The following is an 18841-nucleotide window of genomic DNA, read 5'->3' on the forward strand; positions in this document are numbered from 1 at the left end:
TGTGGCATCTTGATTTTAATATGGAGGCGGTTTATTTCGGATAGGCATTGTTTGGATTATTTGATACTCCTCATAAAATGTGTCTCCAATGTATTGCCTTTTCATATCTAAACAGATATTAGGCACATTTTAAATGTATGACAGACTTGTCTGACGGGTAACACAGATTTTGTGTGTAAAATATGGCTTGTTTACACCTAAATTTAACGGTTTTAATAAGTTTTGATAACAAAGGAATTACTTCGTTACAAAAACTGATTTCACACACTTCTACAAAAAATGCGATTTTTTTCTAAGTTACATTTTCCACAACTTTGAAACCCAACGGTATACAATTTCAGTTTGACATATTTAGGTTTGCACCACTATTCACAGTTTTGGATTTAGTAAAGATTGTGTCATGAGTATAGTCATCATCAAATATTTTAGCCTACAGTTTCCCAGTACGGTACAGCCGTGAAAATTCTGCTGCGTGAAATTTATCCAATGTTTTTTTGGATTTTTGTTTGTTAAGTAACCAAAATTAAGCGTTTTTTGCTAAGTGAGCATACTAGAAGACATATTTATATTTAACAAATATTTATTTGTACGTAAATTGAAAAGTAGCTGTCTTTTACAATTTGTTTTTTGTTTTGTTTTTTTTGCTTGCTGGCCAAAATTAAGCTGCTGGCATTTAAGATATATTTTTATGTTTTTAAAAAGTCATCTGTAAGTTATGTGCAAAAAACATAGACCTCTACCGTTGCGTATTGCCCTTTTCCGACCAACTTCTTCGCTTTTGAGCGATATCCGAATGGAGAACAACTTGCCATCGCCATTTTGAATATACTTCTTTAACCTTCTGTTCTCCATGGTGTCTGGATAATATCCATGTTTTTGTCTTTAAATCCATTATGCCGATCCTTGTTTCTGAACAAGAATTAGTTCAGTCCTCACCTTTCTCATGTTACATTTCATTTTACCAAAAATTTACAGTAGAGGAACCTATCAACAAAAAATATTGAACCATTGGACTGGTTTACAAAAGGCTTGTTTGTTGTTTCTGTAACATACGTATATATGTCCTTTCTCTTTGACGAAAGATCGTATCTTTTTATTAACGCGTAGCATATAGACCAACCTGTTAATCCATGTAAAACACATCCAGTTTCTTGCCTCTGAAAACTTGATTGCCAAATTGTACACTTACTTCACACTCAGTGTAAGATTCTTACTAATCAGTTTTTTCGAGGAACTTGTCCGTGTAGTTGTGTCAACCACTGGTCTCGGTTGGTGTCCTCTCATTGGGAAAGTTGTAAAGCTTCACCTTGAACGACATTTATATGCACTGCACTGTGTTGAGGCGGATACAAGGATCGGTTCAAGTGTGATTTATATCGTGAAATGAGCCGTAAAGCCAAATAGGAAACGCAATACCCAGAGTCTGACGACAAAGCTGCGATTTCCCCTTGGGGACCGTTAGATAATCGTCTAACGGACGTAACCTTGTTACCCCGCATTGTTACATGCTAATCAGCAAGGTTAACCAATACAAAACAAATCTGGCGTTCAAGTTGGTAATAGCACAGTCATGACCCTTAAACTGTTGTTTTAACGGCATATAACTGTTGTGTATTTCATTTATTTTTTCCAAATGGAAAAAGGATGATTTATTCTGCAGCAAAACTGCTTAAGATATTTAGAATGAATACATTCTTCGAAACAACCGTTGTTGCCATGCACATGTATTTATACTAGCTTTTAGCAGATTTATTTTTAATTAAGCTGCTTGTCCAGTGTGTGTTTTTCTAAATGGTAAATGTGTTATGTGTTATGGATTTGATGAGCAAATCACAAATTCTAAGGAAAGGATACATGGCTGCAAAGTATGTTGGTACCAATAAATGAGTATAGTACTATACAACAGGACGACATGGTGGATATTTTGTTCCAGCATCTGTAAGTAGCCCAAAAAAAAACGCTCATTGCGCCCTCCACAAAATTAAGATTCATGACTGAGGGCTTTGACCTTGTGCTCCCGCTCCACCATTTCAAACATATCTTAAACTTGGTCTCTTCTTGTCACGTCGGTGACATCGATCCTCCGTGACGACTTGTGGAGTGAGACAGATCACAACATTCTCTCGCGGACCGTAACCTACCCGGTTTCACCGACTTGCATTTGGCGAGGCTACAAGGGCTTTCTATATGTCGTTATTAGGTGACAAAGTGTTGTTAGCCCGCCCTCAGCACGTGTCAACAGGCACTTTTGGGTTTTGCTAAAAGCCTAACAATGGTATTTTGCGTCGTGGATGCTTTATCGCCAGAGCTGCACGTAGCAAGTACATGTCGTATAAAAACAGAATAAGACCTAATTTTGGCTATTCGGTTTTCAGCTCTACAATAGCTACTCAGTTTCAAAAAGTAAATATGCTACAAAACGGTTGCTGCGTTTATCTTCGCTTCCATTAACGCGCAGCCTCCACAAGATGACAGTAAAGAGCAGTTGTTTTAGTTGGGATCAGCAAAACCTTCATCACGTTTCTTGTACGATCCTGTTATTTTTGGCAGCCTGCCTCGCTTGTAAAGTGTTTCTGGTCGATAAAAACACATCCTTCAGCACAAGATTACTGCTCCGTTTTGTTTATTTTACGATTACAATTAACTTGGTTATAGTCGCGCGCATGTAAGCTGTACGTAAAAAGTTTAAAATAGGCCGGCGGACAGTCTGTGTACAAAACAAAAACGAAGAAGCATTTGAAAACAAGAAGAACGGATAAGGATAGGTACGCATTCGTGTCTAATTTACATGATGACATTAGGAATTCGGCGAAAGAAAGCAAAAGTGGACAACTTATGAGGAAGATCTGACCCCGACTGATCACAGTGATGACAGTCAGCGTACATGTCAAAATGTACAGTTTCCAATTTTTATCATAATAAGATTACAGAATGTCAGCAGCATTGCTCTGACCGGTACAATATTGAGATAGCAGCTCTCTGAGGCGAGCAAATAATAAAACATTAAAATTGAACGCAGTATGTTAGCCTTGATAAACTTTGATAGTTAATGTAACAATCGTTGATCTAGTTTGTTCATGCGTTTAAATAACAAAAGTACACGGCATGTAAGATGGGCGACGAAAAACGTCGTTCGTCTTATTTGAGAAAACAAAACACAAGTATAATTTTAAGATACAAATCTCTCTCTGTACAATATTTGGTAAAGCAATATTTTCAAATCGTCTCATAACCATTGAAGGAGAAAATAATTTTGAGGCTTTTAGCCAATACACAAATATTGCAACGTTGTCAGATAAAGGATCGCAGCAGCTTAACTTGCATATGCATATCTGGGGTGTGTATGTTATGGTTAGCTTCAAAACGTCATCTATTATGATCCGGTTAAGTTTTTAGAAAACCTGAGACCAGCAGCAGGTAAACTTTACGGTTTGTTTGTTTACCACACGATATTGAAATTTAAATGCTTTCAATATGCAATTTTTTGATGTATTAAACCAATAGTTTTTGGACGAAATTGTACGAAGAAATGTCAGGAACGATAAAAATCTTACAAATATTTTGCAAAATACAGGGCTGAACAAAATAAAACAATGTTGTTGTTTCTTATAGTTTTGACTATAAATAAAAAAAGGCAAGTTATTTCAAAAAATGATGACTTGGGCCATGCTAGGATTGAACCGTACTGGCTTTAGTATGGTTTGAAACTGTATTTCGACTAGAAACCATATTTTGGAACGATTTAATTTTGTTGTACAACACATATTACGTTTGGATTGATCGTCTGTGTTTAATACCAACGTTGTGCTGTCAACCAAAAACACTTTGTCCAACTGTTTGAACTTCCAGGCGCAAACTGCGTAATAAATCTAGCCAAACTTCTCAACGTTAAAGCAATCATTGGAAGGATGATAGCTGGTAGGAACCGTAAGGAGGGGCAGAACTACTAGGAAGATGAGTTAAGACGTGCGGACGCAGTTGCGACATGGGATCGTGCTCAGCTGCCCACGATCCTGGGCCTGGAATAGACATCATACCGCCGTAGATGGTTGAATGGGGGATCGCACCTCCTTCTGAAACAAAACAATAGAAAATTAGTTTAGGTATTTTTGGCGAGGTAGTGCTGAAATGGCTTGTCGCGTTTTTGCATCAGCCCAGTGTTACCATTTTCTGCATAACGAGTTTGTTAAAAGCAAAAAGATACAAACCAGTATTTGGGTGTAAGCATTGTATACAACGCTTCTAAATACTGTCTTGAAGGCATATGTTTTGGTGAGAATATTTAAAACTGTGTATTGCGTTCCGAAGTTTCTTTTATTGTGGGAAACTGTTTTTTGCACGTATGGCACGAAATTGTCAAAGGTTTTTATTGCAAAGAATGTAGAGCAGTGATTCTCAAACTGTGTGCCGTGAGAGATTTCCAAGTGTGTCGCGAAATATTTTTTTGTTGAAGTGCAAACATTCCCTAGTGTTTTACGCCTTTACGACGAAATACTGGTGCGCATAACAAAGTTTTAAAGCCCATATTTTGTCATTGGTAATAAAAAGCATCCCATACCCACCACAATAAAGTTGAAAGTTAACTTAATTATAAGCTTATGATCAGCTTCTGTTGTGTTTGCCTGCAAAGTGTGCCGCGGAAGGAAATTTTAGTTCTTTAATGCGCCGCATGGTAAAAAAGTTTGAAAACCACTGATGTAGAGGGTAAGTATTTTAGTACCTGAAGTAGCCTACTTTTGGGTTTAGTCCACGACGGCGTAGGCCAATATATATATTCAACTGAAAATTTGTCAGCTATGAGTTTTTCAGGTGTAGCAAATAGGTTTTTAAACATAGCTACCAATCTTTTCTAAACTCAGTTTTCTTTTGGTTCAGAGGTGAAGGTATTATAGCTTCACAGCTCCACAAATTATTCCAGATTTGTTGTTTACTTATTAATTTTACAGGTGAAAAAAACACTTACCAAACTGAAGCGGATGGGCCTGACTGACGCTGTCGTAAATCGGACTGTGGATGTCTTGAAATGCGTAAGCTTGAGACATCGTGCTTTTCGCCAAACTCTGTTGTTCTTCTCCTGCCAGTCGCTCTTTCAGGTGGATTGGATCAATTTCTTGCCTGTAAGTAGGAAATCATGAATAGGAAAAATTATATATAGAGATCAAAGCGATATTTATTAAAACATTATTTTCGGTATTGACGGAACGCCGGATTGATTATGTTTTTACTCAAAAATTGCTGTCATTAATCAAACCTAAGGATTTCAAACCCATTGTTTGGTCGTGAGGCAAATGTACAAGTTTTGAAAGCACTCTAACTAAGTATCTAAAGTTTAGATTCTAAACAATTAGAATGATTTGAACAAAATATTGAAAGAAAAGTGGATTGTTAAATTCGTTAACCACTATGTGGCAAATTAACATCATTGAAGACTTTGTTTATTATTTTACAACTTGACTTTATATTTAAATAATATTTACAAAAGGGTTGTTGCATGTATAATTTATGTATGGTGGAATTTTCTTGTGATTCACCATGCAAAATTATTGTGGGCCAAGTCTATATTCTTAGTTCTGTATACCTCTAAAATCGAGGCACTTACGGCGGACAGTCTCTTTCGCAAGCTTTAATTCAGCCGGTTTAAACTATTTTCCGATACTTCGAAATCCAAAAAAACATACAACCACTACATCTTAAAAAAACGATACCTAAAAAACAGTTAACAGCAAATTATTACTTACTTGAAAAGTGGCGCTGCTCCAGAAAGTCCTGTGCTTGGATCGAAGCGGGGAATATGGATTCCATTTTGTTCTTTAACGCCCGGCAATTGATGCATAGCGCTGTGGCTTCCGTGGGGCGAAGTGTTAAGCGGCGATTCGCGTATCAGACTGTGCCGAGTCGGTGTAATCGGCGGGGTTTTGTCGTGAAACACGTGATTTGCCTCTGATGTAGGACTCATGCTCGTGATAAGGTGAGGGAGTGAAGACGATGAAGAAGAAGAGCTGTTACGTACTTTAGTGTTGGGGAGTTTGTGGTCTTTCTTCCACTTCATGCGACGATTTTGAAACCAGATTTTGACCTGTAACGGGTAACAGATCTTTGAGCAAATATTTACGATATACAAGACGGTTTTAGTTCAAGTTTTGCTTCAACAAATATAACAGATTCAAAATCCAAGTAATTTGCAATTTCCGGAATTTTTGTGTGTAAATAAAGTCAGTGAGTAAACAATTTTTTGTTGAACAAACGTTCCACAACATTTAGCATTGATTTGTTGACAGTTTCTCTTATTGCTAAAAAGGTAAGAGGGTTTGTTGCAGGTTGTTTGAGGTGATTGGGTTTGATTGTTTACGTTCACTCTGCAGCTAATGTTGACATTACCTTGCCAAAGCTTACCGGTAATTCTGTGCTTACACTGGGGATCGGCGTTACGCTCGATAACCTTTTAGACAGTTCCTTAATGGCTTGTTATGGTAAATTTGACAGCTTGTGTTTGAAGTTTTTAAACCGCTTGCTGTGGTTTATCCTTAAATGGGAGTTAACAATTGATTTGATTAAGTTGATTGGCAACAGTGGTGCAAATGAAAACACTTCATCAAATTTTTATTAAAATACACCCTAAATTTTATAGCTAGTAGATCAATCAACTTTAATCTGTTCAACCATTTATAATAATTTACTGTTATGTAAAGAAACCGTATCTTCGTGGTGCACATCTACAGATTGCAGAAGCCACTTGGTGCTGAACAAATAAGATTCAATTTACATGTCAATGTGTGTAAATAGAACATGCATTACATTTGTTCTTCCATTCTAGCTGATTCATTACCCTCTGATCACATTAATCCCCTCCTGGTGTCAGTCGGTTTTGTGCCTCCGTCCATTTTAGGCGCGCAAAATCACTGTTTAGGCGGTTCAGACTTCTACCCTGCTTTGGGGAAGCGAAGGAAATCAATCAGATCGACAGAGGGCTCGAAATTTCGCGGCCACTGTCAGCTTTCTTCGCCGCGCGAGCTAATTAATTTGCCCTGTGCGGAAAGGATGAGGTTTTGTGCCGTCAACGCTGTTCGCCATAAATCGTAGCAACCTCGGCACGCTGTAGATATTTTCAGCGGCATTCTGACACCAGTGCTCAGGTTGCTTGTGAGGCGCCGACCGCACAGTGCAAATGTACACGATTCGCCGGCCCCGTAACTTCATTTCTAACCGCAACTTAGTTGACTGTTCATCAATAATTAGGCAGAAAATAGAAACATTATGCCGTGGATGCTTGTACATGGAAAAACTAACGCACATTTCCGAACCTGGTGCCAGTTATAACATTGGTACAGTAATCACTTCTTTGTCGCAACATTCTTTGTATTTGAGGCTGCGTACATGGGGTTTTCCGAATGATTGAATCCACTTGAAAAAGTATCTCAATAACGGCTTATGTTAGATTGAGATATGCCGGCAAGACTGCCAGCCTTATCCAATAGTAGTATTTAAACGAAACCATACATATATACAATACGCATACATTTTTGTATCAAACAGTGGGTGAACAGCACTTACGCGGGATTTTCTTGAACATTTGTTATTGCACACACCTTTACTTTCTGCACATTTAGAAAAAATGGTGAAATTGCACAGAAACTTGCGTAAGTAATACGACTTTTGTAATTTTCACTGAAGCGTATTGAAAGCCTTTATATTCGCATGATCACCTAGACGACGTATACATTTTCACGTTACGATTTACGATTGATGGTTAATTTGCCTACATATTATTTGAACCTTGGTACAACAACCCCAACACGTTGATCTTACAGTCACGACGTGCGACTTTTTAGTTATTTCAATCACTGATCTATGCAAAATCTTCTCATCAATCGCTAAAAGTTTGACAGCTTCAAGTTTTTGTTCGTTTCATAACAGCAGTCGTCGCAATTCGTGAAAGGTCAAACGAATCGGACGAGCGCAGCACTCTAGTTCTTCCAGTTTCTTACAAAATAGCGTGAGAGCAGTTTAACGCTGGTATTGTCACTAAACATATCATTAAATTTATTTGCATGGGAGGAAATTGTTATTGACTTTTCTAGCTGCATATTAAGATATATCCGTTCTCAGTCTCCACTGAAAAATGCGTGTTAATAACCTAATTGTGATTCTATTCGGTTGTGTGAAACTGCTCCATAGTTTATTTTATTGTAAAAAAGTCCGGACACCGTATGATTTGCCAGTTGTCACAAATAAAGATAAGATTAGGATTTGTTCAATAATTATAGCGTTTGAAATCTCTTAATAACAAACAGCGACCTTTTAGGCGTTTCAAAATGGAACAAACGTATTTAATTTACCGTGATCATTGGGCACTGTATTACCTCATGCATTAACTAACCTGTCGTTCACTTAGACACAGGTTATGTGCAATCTCAATCCGTCGCCTTCTGGTCAAGTATCGGTTGTAGTGGAATTCCTTTTCCAGTTCCAACACTTGATGGCGCGTGTAGGCGGTTCGCGGTCTCTTTCCCGGATCCATTCCGTTAATCACTAGACACAAAAACGACGTTCCAAAATGAAGATGCACGAAACTTGATAGCGAAGCGCTTGCAACAATGAAACAAATGACTTGGCTATCAAGTATCCGAAGTTGCAAGCTTGAAATCTACTGACGTAGAGGGGAATTAACTTTATCAGCGCGATGGTCGGTAATTTTCAACGAAACTTAACGCATGTTGGGGCTTAATCGATCAGCGAGGAGTGTTAGGTGCTCTGTGCTCAGCTGATGCCCCGAAATAGCTTTACAACAAACAAGTTTATTAAAGCTATCCGTCGTATAATTAATAGTGCGGTGCACGTAGGGGAGACAGTTGACGAACTTCCATTAAAAGAGCTAAAACTCATTAATTAAGCGTTCAGCACCAAACGACAGCCTCGCTGTGCTTCCCCAGCTATGGGGGAGAAACTTCCTGCTGTTTTCGCTCTACCTGTGTCTGTTGGGCCTGGGAGTGCGAATCAGCACTGACGTAGCATCCTGCGTAAACGCATGCGGTGATATACGGCGAATAAGCCTGACAAAAGTTTGTGTATATTTCCATTAAAAGTCCCGAATCGTGCAATTGTTATTTGTGCACAAGCACAAGTTTTGCTTTCAAATTAAACTTTTCCTTAGATAACTACATAAATTTCCCACTATTCACTTTCGTATGATACAGTGTATTGCTGTGTTTAAATGATATGCCTCAGACATAACGCTTAAAAAAGGAATTTCTAGTCATGGACCCAGTAGCTTCTTTTGTGGATGAGTTTGTTTTGTGTAATGGTATTAGCATCCGATGGTATGCACCTAATCGCATTGAAACGGGATTCTGAAACCGCAAACCAGAGGCTGCTAGCGGTGCCACGCGTACCTTTGACGACTGATAAATTACACCGCATTTATCAATATCAAACTCCCTGTGGCTGTGATGCATCACCATGCAAGAGCGTTACCTTCCTCAGCGCTGTCAGCTAAAAAAACGCGACCCAAAGTTTACTTTTTGAAGTGGAGTTCGAGATGTTTTGCTCTTTCATTGTGCTTTGCCGCTAAAGAATTATGACAGCTAATGCGTCGTTTCAAGGGCCCGGACCGCGAATAAACCGCACAGGCTTGGCAGCAGTTGTGATGTATCGACATTTGAAGTCGTATAAGCACACAACGGGTTGTACTTGACTGCCAGACCGCCGGGGACAAGGCGAACACCACAATGGCTTAGCGATGTGTGTTCAACAGGGCTAGCCGTGTTTGAAAAGCTACTGGTGATGTTTAAACACACTGCCTACTGTTATCTGTCCCAGCCACCCGGGGTATGCATAGCTCACGGTTACAAAGGCACCTAAAGGGAGAATGTGCCATTGCCCTTGATCGGCCTTTGTGTAGCTTGTCTGGCATTGGTGAGCTCTTTTTTGCCTTTTTATTGTATTGGCAAACAGCCAGAGTTATCGCATCGTCAACTCCTAGGTTTTCTCTGCACTGGATTTTTATGGATGATTTTTTTGTCTTTTCATGTCAGCATGCGGTTTTAATGTGTACTAAAAAAACCTTGCAATTGAGTTATAATTTTGATGGATATGTTAAAAATATGTCAAAGTTTTATCGCGCCTTATCAGTCCTAAATTAAAAAAGTAAAACAATACAAAATCTCCCAAACACGCCCTCATCTATTATCTTGTGTCACACCACAGAAATTCGATACAATACATTAATCAACCATTAAAACCTAAACATTTCGCTAGATTGGAACCCTATATAAGCTCTAGTTGATTCCTCAGTAATGGCGCTTCTTGTTAATTGGCTATCATTGCATGACTAGCAATTTCCTCTTTATTCCTCATTACCTCCATTAGATCCCTGTCACCTAATCTGGAGGCTGCTGCAATTATTAGACAGCGTTTATTGGACTGCAAATGTGATCTTATGACAAGCACTAACTTATAGTTGTAAATTGAATTGGTTGGAAATTTAGGGGCACTATCCATGGTTAGAAAGTATGAATACAAAAAGTAAAGTTAAAAAAATTGTAAGTAACAAGACACTTTATATCTTTTCGCGGTATTGAAATGACCACTGTTGTAATGTACGCCTACAAGGTAACATTCATTCAAGCCGCCATTTTGTTTGTGGTAAAATCTGTTTAAAACGAACAAAGCGTGTGTTAAAAAGGAACTTCAAACATTTGTACGGTTATCTATGTAAATTCTGCAAATGCAGCTGAGCATCTCATGTTACTATTCCAGTTGGCAAACGACTGTTTGAAAAATAGAGGAAGCAATATACAACGGAAACCGAAAGTACGTACGGCCTACAAGCGTGCCCCTACTTCGGTTGCATTGTAGTTTTACTTGTTGCAGTAGGTTTTTGTTAAAAATGGCAGCTTGGTTAAAACAAGTTGGTTTGATCAGTTAAAATTAAAACACTGTTTACACATATTCAATATATATGGAGGTTTGCAAAAACAATCCAAATGGTATACATTTGTAAGCTTACATTTTGTGTAACATGCAACTTTTACATGTTATAAGGGAAACTTTAACATGTATCTAAACTATTTTTGTTTTGTAAGTTGAATTTAAACCAAGAAATGTTAAATCAGAATATTGAATTTAAACCTAAATGAAAGTCAGACAACTCGATAAGGCCAAAAATATCTCGTATGTCATCCCTAACATTGTTACACTAAGTGCAAACACCCAGACCGTACAACTACTGTCCTTAAAATTAACTTTGTAGGTCGGTAATTCTACTGAACTGGGTAAGTGCGTGCGTAGACAAAACCTGAACACGCAAATCTTACGAAATTTCAAGATTGTATCTAAAATTGCGACTCAAATCGTTATCTTGTTTAATTCGTTTTAACAGTCACAATATATGTTTCCCTAAATGCAACAACCACAAAAAATATTTGGCCATTATGCAGAACAAATTAGATACAACAGCATCAGGCATTTTAACTTTGCCGAACATGCAAATACCTAAAGATTTCAGTCTCGTATACTGAGGCTTTATAGATGCAAATTGATGAATTACATCAACTTAACTCATTCCCGGAGATTTAATCGCCTTTGCTGAGTTCTAAATCACTTTGGTCAGTAATTTGGTGAAACGTGTATGCCTGGATATAGCCATTAGCAGACAAATGTCAATCAAAGTCCTGGAAAGGCTGTATCCCCAAGCAGCTGGGATTTAGCCTTTATCATCAAATCGCTAACAAATGAGGTGGATCGCCCAGTGTTTGCACTGTCCACATACTGGGTGTCCAGTAAATTTACCGAGCAATCTTGAAAGCAAATTTTTTTGAATCTGTGGCAATGACGTATTATAGCTGATCCGGACACGTGACAAAGTACTTAAGGCTTAATTGGCTGTGAACGCAGCGACAAAAACCCTCTTGTCAACGTACTTTTTCAAGAGCATGTTTAAATTGTGAAGTTTTTTTTGCTATTTTTTGTCTGCTACAAGTTGTCATAAATAGAATTAAGGTTAAAAGAGGCAAACAGTGATCATTAGTTTAAGCATTGCTTTAAATGTTTTTTAGCCATGTTTAGTTCAATGAAAATGTTAAATCTCGGGTTTAGTTTTGTTCGTGGTGACAAATGGAACTCTTACAGGCCTGTTATGGATGGTCCACACTCGGCTATTTTGGTTGCAAATGTTTCGCGACGTGCTTTCTTACAGTCGCCGCTAAAACTCGTGAAAGGTCGCAGCGAAAGATTTGCGCGCAAAATTTCAAGTTGGAGCCAGAAACTCCCTCCGCTAAAGTTCTCATGACATTATTGGACATTAAATCTTGGCTCAGATGGACTTGTTTTTGCATTTCGGTGTCCTTTGTGTTGCCAAGCTGCGCTGTGTTGATCGATTTTTAGCAATGTTCATGGGCCTGATGTCGGTGGAAGCGGTGCTAAGGGGTTTCCCTATCGTTTACAAGCACGTTTGTGTACATGGACCGCAACGCAACACTTTAGGGGTCTTTGCGGTTGTCAGTAGTCACGTGACCAGGACTTCCTGGTCCACGTAATTTATCGGGTTCTTCCTGGCTGTAGACAGCGTACAGGAACTGGTTCTGGGGGCAGTCGAAGGCTGCAAACTGGTAAAATGCCCTCATTTCCGCCCAGGTCTGATGCATTGCTGAATTTAGCGGCGCAACCCATCACCTGTGGACCCTTGTTGTTTTTGTCAAACCCGGTCGGAAGCTATTCCGGCAATTCTTCCGCCCGCGCAAAACTTTGTTGTGACGTTCGAGAATATTAATAGCGCTTGACTCAGCGTACCGTTGTTTTGAAAATAACTAACTGTCTGTCTCCGATTCACACTATGAAAAAAGTGCTTAGCCCCGAACTAATAACGTCAAATCAAACCTTTTTTACTTGTTTGTGCGACTGCTTTTTCGACTCTTTGGGACATTGCATTGAACTCGGTGGGCAAAATCACAAACATTACACAAGAAAATGTGTCTATGCGCAAAGCGTTGTGCAACAAAGTTTAAAATGCCACCTAAATATTATTATGAAAGAAAACTTACCATGGCTGACGTGAATGCGTTTCATCCAAGGATAAACGACAGGAGGCGTTGAATCTGATCCATGACTGTCTTTCCCAAATTCATCTTCGTGAATGCCGTTTTGCGAGGTCGGTGAGTTAATGTTGGTGCCGAGTGGTGTTGGAATGCGGCCGTTTTGATTGGCATCATTGGGCGTATGAACACCACGTAAGCCATGAATGCTGTGCATTGCGAGATCAGGACTTGTTGATCCGCCGTTGGGCGTGTGAAAGTACTGCATGTTCACTAACTCGCCTTTGCCACTAGCGCTACTAACACCATTGTAGCCGTTCATCGTGGTTGCGTGGCTGCTCTTGGTAATGTCGTGCACCATGGGGTTATAGGTCTTTGTCAGGAACTCTTCGTCCACGCTGACATTGGGTTGATCGAGGACCGACATGCTGCTGCTGTTGTTAATCAATGCTACGCTGTCAAGCTTTTCCCTGCAAACAACAATTCAGTTGGCACATTATTAATTACGTCGACAAATGATCTTTTGACGCAGTGGGTTTCATGATATTTTTGACCTACAAAGTAGACACCACGTTTTCGTGACAACGTATTTAACTAGTTGAACTTTGCAGTGTTCAAATTGATTGATGTTGGACTTTTTGTGTACAATGGTCCACAATTGTTTTACAACTTTATTCATCAAAAAAATAAGGAAAATCCTCGGCGTTTTGAAAAGTTGGTTACTGTACAACTATATGGTATGACAAAAAAACTAAAATCAGTGCTATAACCAATTATATGAAACAAAACTCAAAAGAAGAACATTGCAATGTTGCATAGATTGTTGAGCGAGGTTTACCCCTTTATATTAGTCAATTGGGGAAAAATGATGCATTATCTAGTGTCAATACTGTCTTCTTAAATTTGGGCCATTTTGTCCGGAGCACCGTGACGAAAACTGTCTGAACCATAATGTATACAATCCTGAAACTTTTGTATAAACCCAGATCTCCGAATAATAGCGGATGTTTATGTGAAAAACCGCAGTATTAAGCTTTAAACAGGACTTCCGTGCTGTTTCACGCTTCAAAGCAGACCCTTTTTGAAATTTTCACCAAAATTCTAAACACGCGCAGAAACCCTGAACCATGATACAACCAACAATGCAAAATGGCCTCATTCTTCCTAACCACCTTAGGTCATTGCTACCTGTCGCGCAGTCAAGCAACTGTGACACCCCTATGGAGATGAAATATGTTGGGAATCTGCCTCGTACTTAAAACACTAGTACCAGCGCCCACAGCTTGGGCTTCAACAACGCAACTCTCACTGTGACAAATTAATCGACGTCGTCCAGCAGCTACCCTTACCCCAACCTTTTTTCGCGGCAGGGCTAAAGCGAGTCCCTACGTCACAGAGCTTGGTTGATGGGGTTCGTGCGCACTAGCGCCATTTTGTTCTCTACCTTAGCGTTTTCTTGGGGCATGATCTCATGACACATGACTGGTTGTAGCATAAAACATTTTTTCTGGTCAACTGGCACATCATACCATGTACTTGGGCAATAGCTAATGTTTATTTCAATTTAACAACATCAATCCGATCTAGTTTTCTAGTCGTGTCAGCAAATCGTTAACTTGGCACTTTTTTCTGTAGTATAAATTTAAATTTAACTTACCCTTCCCGGTGTGTTTTGTTGATTATTGTTTCAATTACAGTTTAACCATAATTACTTTCTTTCTGTCTCTGGGACCAGTCAGGTATTAAATGCTGCTTACGTTTTAAAATCTAAGTCTTTTTATGATATCTTTCTTACTTTGCACCTTTTTAACCTTCCAAACGTTAACAAAGCAGTTTTATTTGTTTTGCCAAGCCATAAAACTTCTAATCATAAAGTTGTAAAACCATATCCGTTCTTTAAGGCGCAAGGCTTTTTAAAAAATGTTCCAGGGAATGATACTATGTACTGAATTGTTAAACACAACAGATACTATGTACAAAAGAGAGGTAGCTCGTTGTATATGATTAATCTCGGTAGCTGAGCTGGTTTCACAACGCATATCCCTAAAAAGATAGTCGCATAAAGTTGATATTGCAATTAATCAGATAACTCAGAATTTGTAAACTATCAAACAATTTCTCTTGTGCTGCTGGAATTTTTCTAACTGTGTTTAACTCAAGAAACAACATGTGCTGTGTTTGCGGTTCTATTTCCTTTTCGCAAGCAGCAATATGGTCGCGTGTCGCGTTCCTTGAGTGTTTCCCTTTCATCCGACTTGCCCAGCCCTGGCTCGATTCCGCTACCCTAGCTTTCGCTGCGGGAAAACGCGCCAGATTTTCCGCAACAAGACCGCCCGATGCCACGATTGCGGTGTGCAGCATGGCAGGCTTGCAGCTGTGTACTCTGCTAACTGGCGGAAACGCTACGCGAGCCGTTCTACAGCGCTATCCTGGAGACATGTTGATTCTGGGAAGTCGCTTTCGTTTGCAATACAACACTTTCTGTTCGGTAGCATGCACACAAACGCCCCTATGTAGCTGTTAATTCATTGTCGGTGGTATCGAAAATTGCTTGACACCGAAGGCGGTTTGAGTAATGGAATCTTCGACTTCCGAAATCATCTACTTCGCATTTTTATAATTTTCTTCCATTTAAATTCAATTGTGCCCATATATAAGTGTCAGATAGTGATAGCAGCCCTTGGCACTATTAATTGCTCATTTTCGGTGTGCATGCTTATGGAATTTCTTTCTGAAGGGAACAACTATAAACAAACGCACTGGCGGTTTTGTATACTATAAGAAACGACAAACTTTAGGTGGTAACGAAGATCCAATTCCAATCATAACAAAGCGTGTTTCTGTTATCATTAGTGGTTTAAACCTGATTGAAATAATCATTTTTGTGATCGTATGGAAGCAGTTTGCAAACCGTTTGGTTTATACAACAAATTTCGTAACAAAATTTAAATTTAAAACAAGTATTTTGACACAAAATTAATTTGTTTTGTTTACAAACGTTTGGTCAAAGACAGAAACTGATTGACTTCTTTTTTGTTTCTTCACACAAAACAAAGGTGATAAACATAACAATAAACAGTTGACAATCTTTTTAGGAGAGGAGTTTATTGTGCTTTAATAAAGGAAAATTGGGTACTACAGAATGGTCCTCAACAGTGTATTTTGTCACAATCAGCTGTCAAATACTGTACCCAGCCCAAAGCTAGAAAAACCCAAAATGAAAAATTCCCCTCGCTTGCTGAACAAGCGCAGAGAATTGATTACGTGCAATTTCACAGAATGCTGAGAGGCAACATTGCAATTTCCCACGACTAAGAATAGTCCCCTCATAAGTTGCGTTAATAACTCAAACTGGCCAATCCTCGCTGTGTTCGCGTGCCAATGGGGCCATCGGTTATATTCGTGACAGTGTCCGAACCCCAAGAGCTAAAATACTTGTTTGGATTTGCAACAACCGGAAATGCCTTGTCATTAGAACAAGGAAATTAATTTTCAACAAAGTTTCGAAATTTCATTTTCGAAAAGCAAGCATGACGATACTTGTCAAAGTTTCATCATTATTTTATTTTCACTATAATGTGCTGCGCTTTTATTGTTTCGTTTCATGACGATTTCACAAATAACGTAATTATATAGCTGTTCATGGAAACTAAAAAAATGCAACGGCTTGCTTTTGGTACAAGGTCGCAACGTTGGGTTATGCCAGCTGACGCAACATTGTGGCAACACCACAAAGCATTCCGTTACATTTCCGTTGACATGTTTGGCGCCTCCACACACACTGTGCGCAAACACAGTTCACACATTAACTGGTCGCCACTAAGTATTTTCTTCGTAACGAAACAAAGCTAATTGTAATGGAATATGTGTAACGTAAAAATAACCAGCTTCTCCTGCTTTTGCTTAAAACTTTTAAGTCCAAGAAAGTTTTTTGTTTGGCCTAAGTTTGTTTCATTACCAACATATTGCTGAATGATTGTGTAATATTTGGGAGTTGGGAAACGTCAAACGCTAAAACATGTTGCAAAATGTTACCGTCATTATTCGTTGGACTTTTTTGTTATTAACCTTAAAATATAAGAAATATATCACAATACACGCAGTTTAATGATTGAAGTTATGACATTTTCCATCGTAAAGAAAATTACCCATTGACCTTTCAAATATTTTTTCAAAGCTTACAGGATATCTTATCCGAAGTAAATGCGTATGTAAATAAATAAATGCCCTTGTGTAAACATTATTTTTAGCTATTGCGTTTGTTTGATATGGATCATAGCTTAATGAAGGGTTTGTTCGTAGAAATTGAGTTGGTCGCCTTTTACAAGGGTCTATAAACCGGCGTATAAAGGTCGGAAACCACGTCATACTAATGAAGGTGCACAAAGCATAGCAAGAGGGCAAGTGGCTTTATAAAGGTATAAAACTTGTGTTTAAAGTTTTGAAACTATATTCATATTTTATAAAAAGTGCCCAGGGAAGAAAAGAGGGCTATAGTCACCAAAACACAAGCTCAATTTTAGCACAACCATGTTGTAATCTAAAACCAAAAATTACAGTTCAGATACCTTATTATCAAATTGGGTTTGTGTCACAATTTCAAACGTCGGTCTCTCACAAGTTCGTTCAGTATAATAAAGCTATCTCGTTTAAAGCCCTTTTTTCGTATGGTAATGAAAGTGTCAATTCTATTACAAGTACTTATTTTTCAAATTTTCCGAATTGTGTTATTTTTAAAAGCATTGATTCTTTACAATGACATGGATCCCAATTCGGTAGTTCGGGTCTCTCTGTTTAGGGTCTCAAGAGGTTTGTTGTGGGGAAGAGAGTTCGTTTGAGTTGCATCAAAAAAAAACATGTATTGTTTCCTGTTTTTCTGCCACTAGTTTCGTTTATACCCCCTTTCACGAAATCAGTATGTTTGAATGATGGCTTAACCAGTTCCATACAGCGTTTTTTTTTTTTCAAACTTCGCGCCCCAAGCATTTTGCCAGGAATCGTATTTGATCGTGCTAAGGGATGTTTGTTTCGCTGCGCGTTTCTGCAGCTGGTCGCTTGCCAACCTGCGTGCGTTCATCTCTTCCCATTCGCATCACCCGATCACGGAAGGGGAACAACGCCGCCGTCGAGTCCACTTATATGTGCATTCGGCTCCGATTTGCACTGTCACCACGCGCGCTGCACCGTCCCGTGCCTTATCACGTACGAGTGACGTCATTAAACGCACTTCCGACACAGATCGCCGTGACGTCATCGACCGCGGGCGTCCAGCTTCTGTCAGGCGAAATGATTAATGCGATTTTGCTATATTTCAAACGCGTGACGACTTGGCGAATATGGTTGGCAAAAGGCCGATGCACGAGGGGCTTTCTCAGGAAACGTGCGAAATGTTGCCCACAGTTGTATGTTACAGAAAACACGAAAGAAACTGTGTTTCAACGTATCAAACCGCAAGCAGAAACTCTTTCAAATCAATCTCTTTCGAGCATAAACGAAAAGCCATTTCCACTATACAAATCTATGCACTGTCATCTATTCCTTTTTCTATAACACTAAAAACACCTGTACCAATTTTGCCATTCAAAAGTACGTGATAAAACTCTATTTAAAACAATCCTTCGATGATGCGTGTTTATCCTTTGCAAAATGCAATACCGCGCACAGAAGCTGCGACTTTCTGCTTAGGCACATACAAGTTGACTGGATCACACAGAGCAATCCAAGTTTACGCGTGGGTCGATTCGTCATTTTGTCACCACCACTCACCTTAAACTTCACATGTGCGTGGCCTTGTCTTGCGCAAGCCCGCCTTT

General features: G+C 39.0%; 1 protein-coding gene across 2 annotated transcripts; it reads right to left on the minus strand.

The window, feature by feature from the left end:
- Window positions 1-2606: 2606 nt before the first annotated feature.
- Window positions 2607-15157, minus strand: LOC145218890 (uncharacterized). 2 transcript variants are annotated; one of them, XM_080086288.1, is made up of 6 exons: window positions 14686-15157; window positions 13038-13498; window positions 8378-8529; window positions 5739-6076; window positions 4964-5115; window positions 2607-4070 (listed from the first exon to the last, which is right to left on the minus strand). In XM_080086288.1, the coding sequence occupies exons 2-6, from the start codon at window positions 13453-13455 to the stop codon at window positions 3898-3900; spliced, it is 1233 nt and encodes a 410-aa protein (XP_079942414.1). In that variant the 5' UTR covers window positions 13456-13498; window positions 14686-15157; the 3' UTR covers window positions 2607-3897. The 2 variants fall into 2 exon arrangements, with proteins under 2 accessions (XP_079942414.1, XP_079942413.1); XM_080086287.1 differs by having other exon boundaries at window positions 2607-4073; window positions 14686-15154.
- Window positions 15158-18841: the final 3684 nt, after the last annotated feature.

This window comes from Phallusia mammillata, chromosome 3, assembly GCF_965637545.1.
Source record: "Phallusia mammillata chromosome 3, kaPhaMamm4.hap1.1, whole genome shotgun sequence".
NCBI classification, from domain to species: Eukaryota; Metazoa; Chordata; class Ascidiacea; order Phlebobranchia; family Ascidiidae; genus Phallusia; species Phallusia mammillata.

Bases quoted from the DNA above. Each gene is read 5' to 3' on its own strand.
- LOC145218890 (XM_080086287.1), bottom strand. From the start codon at position 13,455: ATGTCGGTCCTCGATCAACCCAATGTCAGCGTGGACGAAGAGTTCCTG. The intron at 6,077-8,377 runs GTTAGTTAATGC...TACCCGTTACAG, and splicing joins TGTGTCTAAGTGAACGACAG to GTCAAAATCTGGTTTCAAAA. The intron at 5,116-5,738 runs GTAAGTAATAAT...TCCTACTTACAG, and splicing joins GGAGCAGCGCCACTTTTCAA to GCAAGAAATTGATCCAATCC.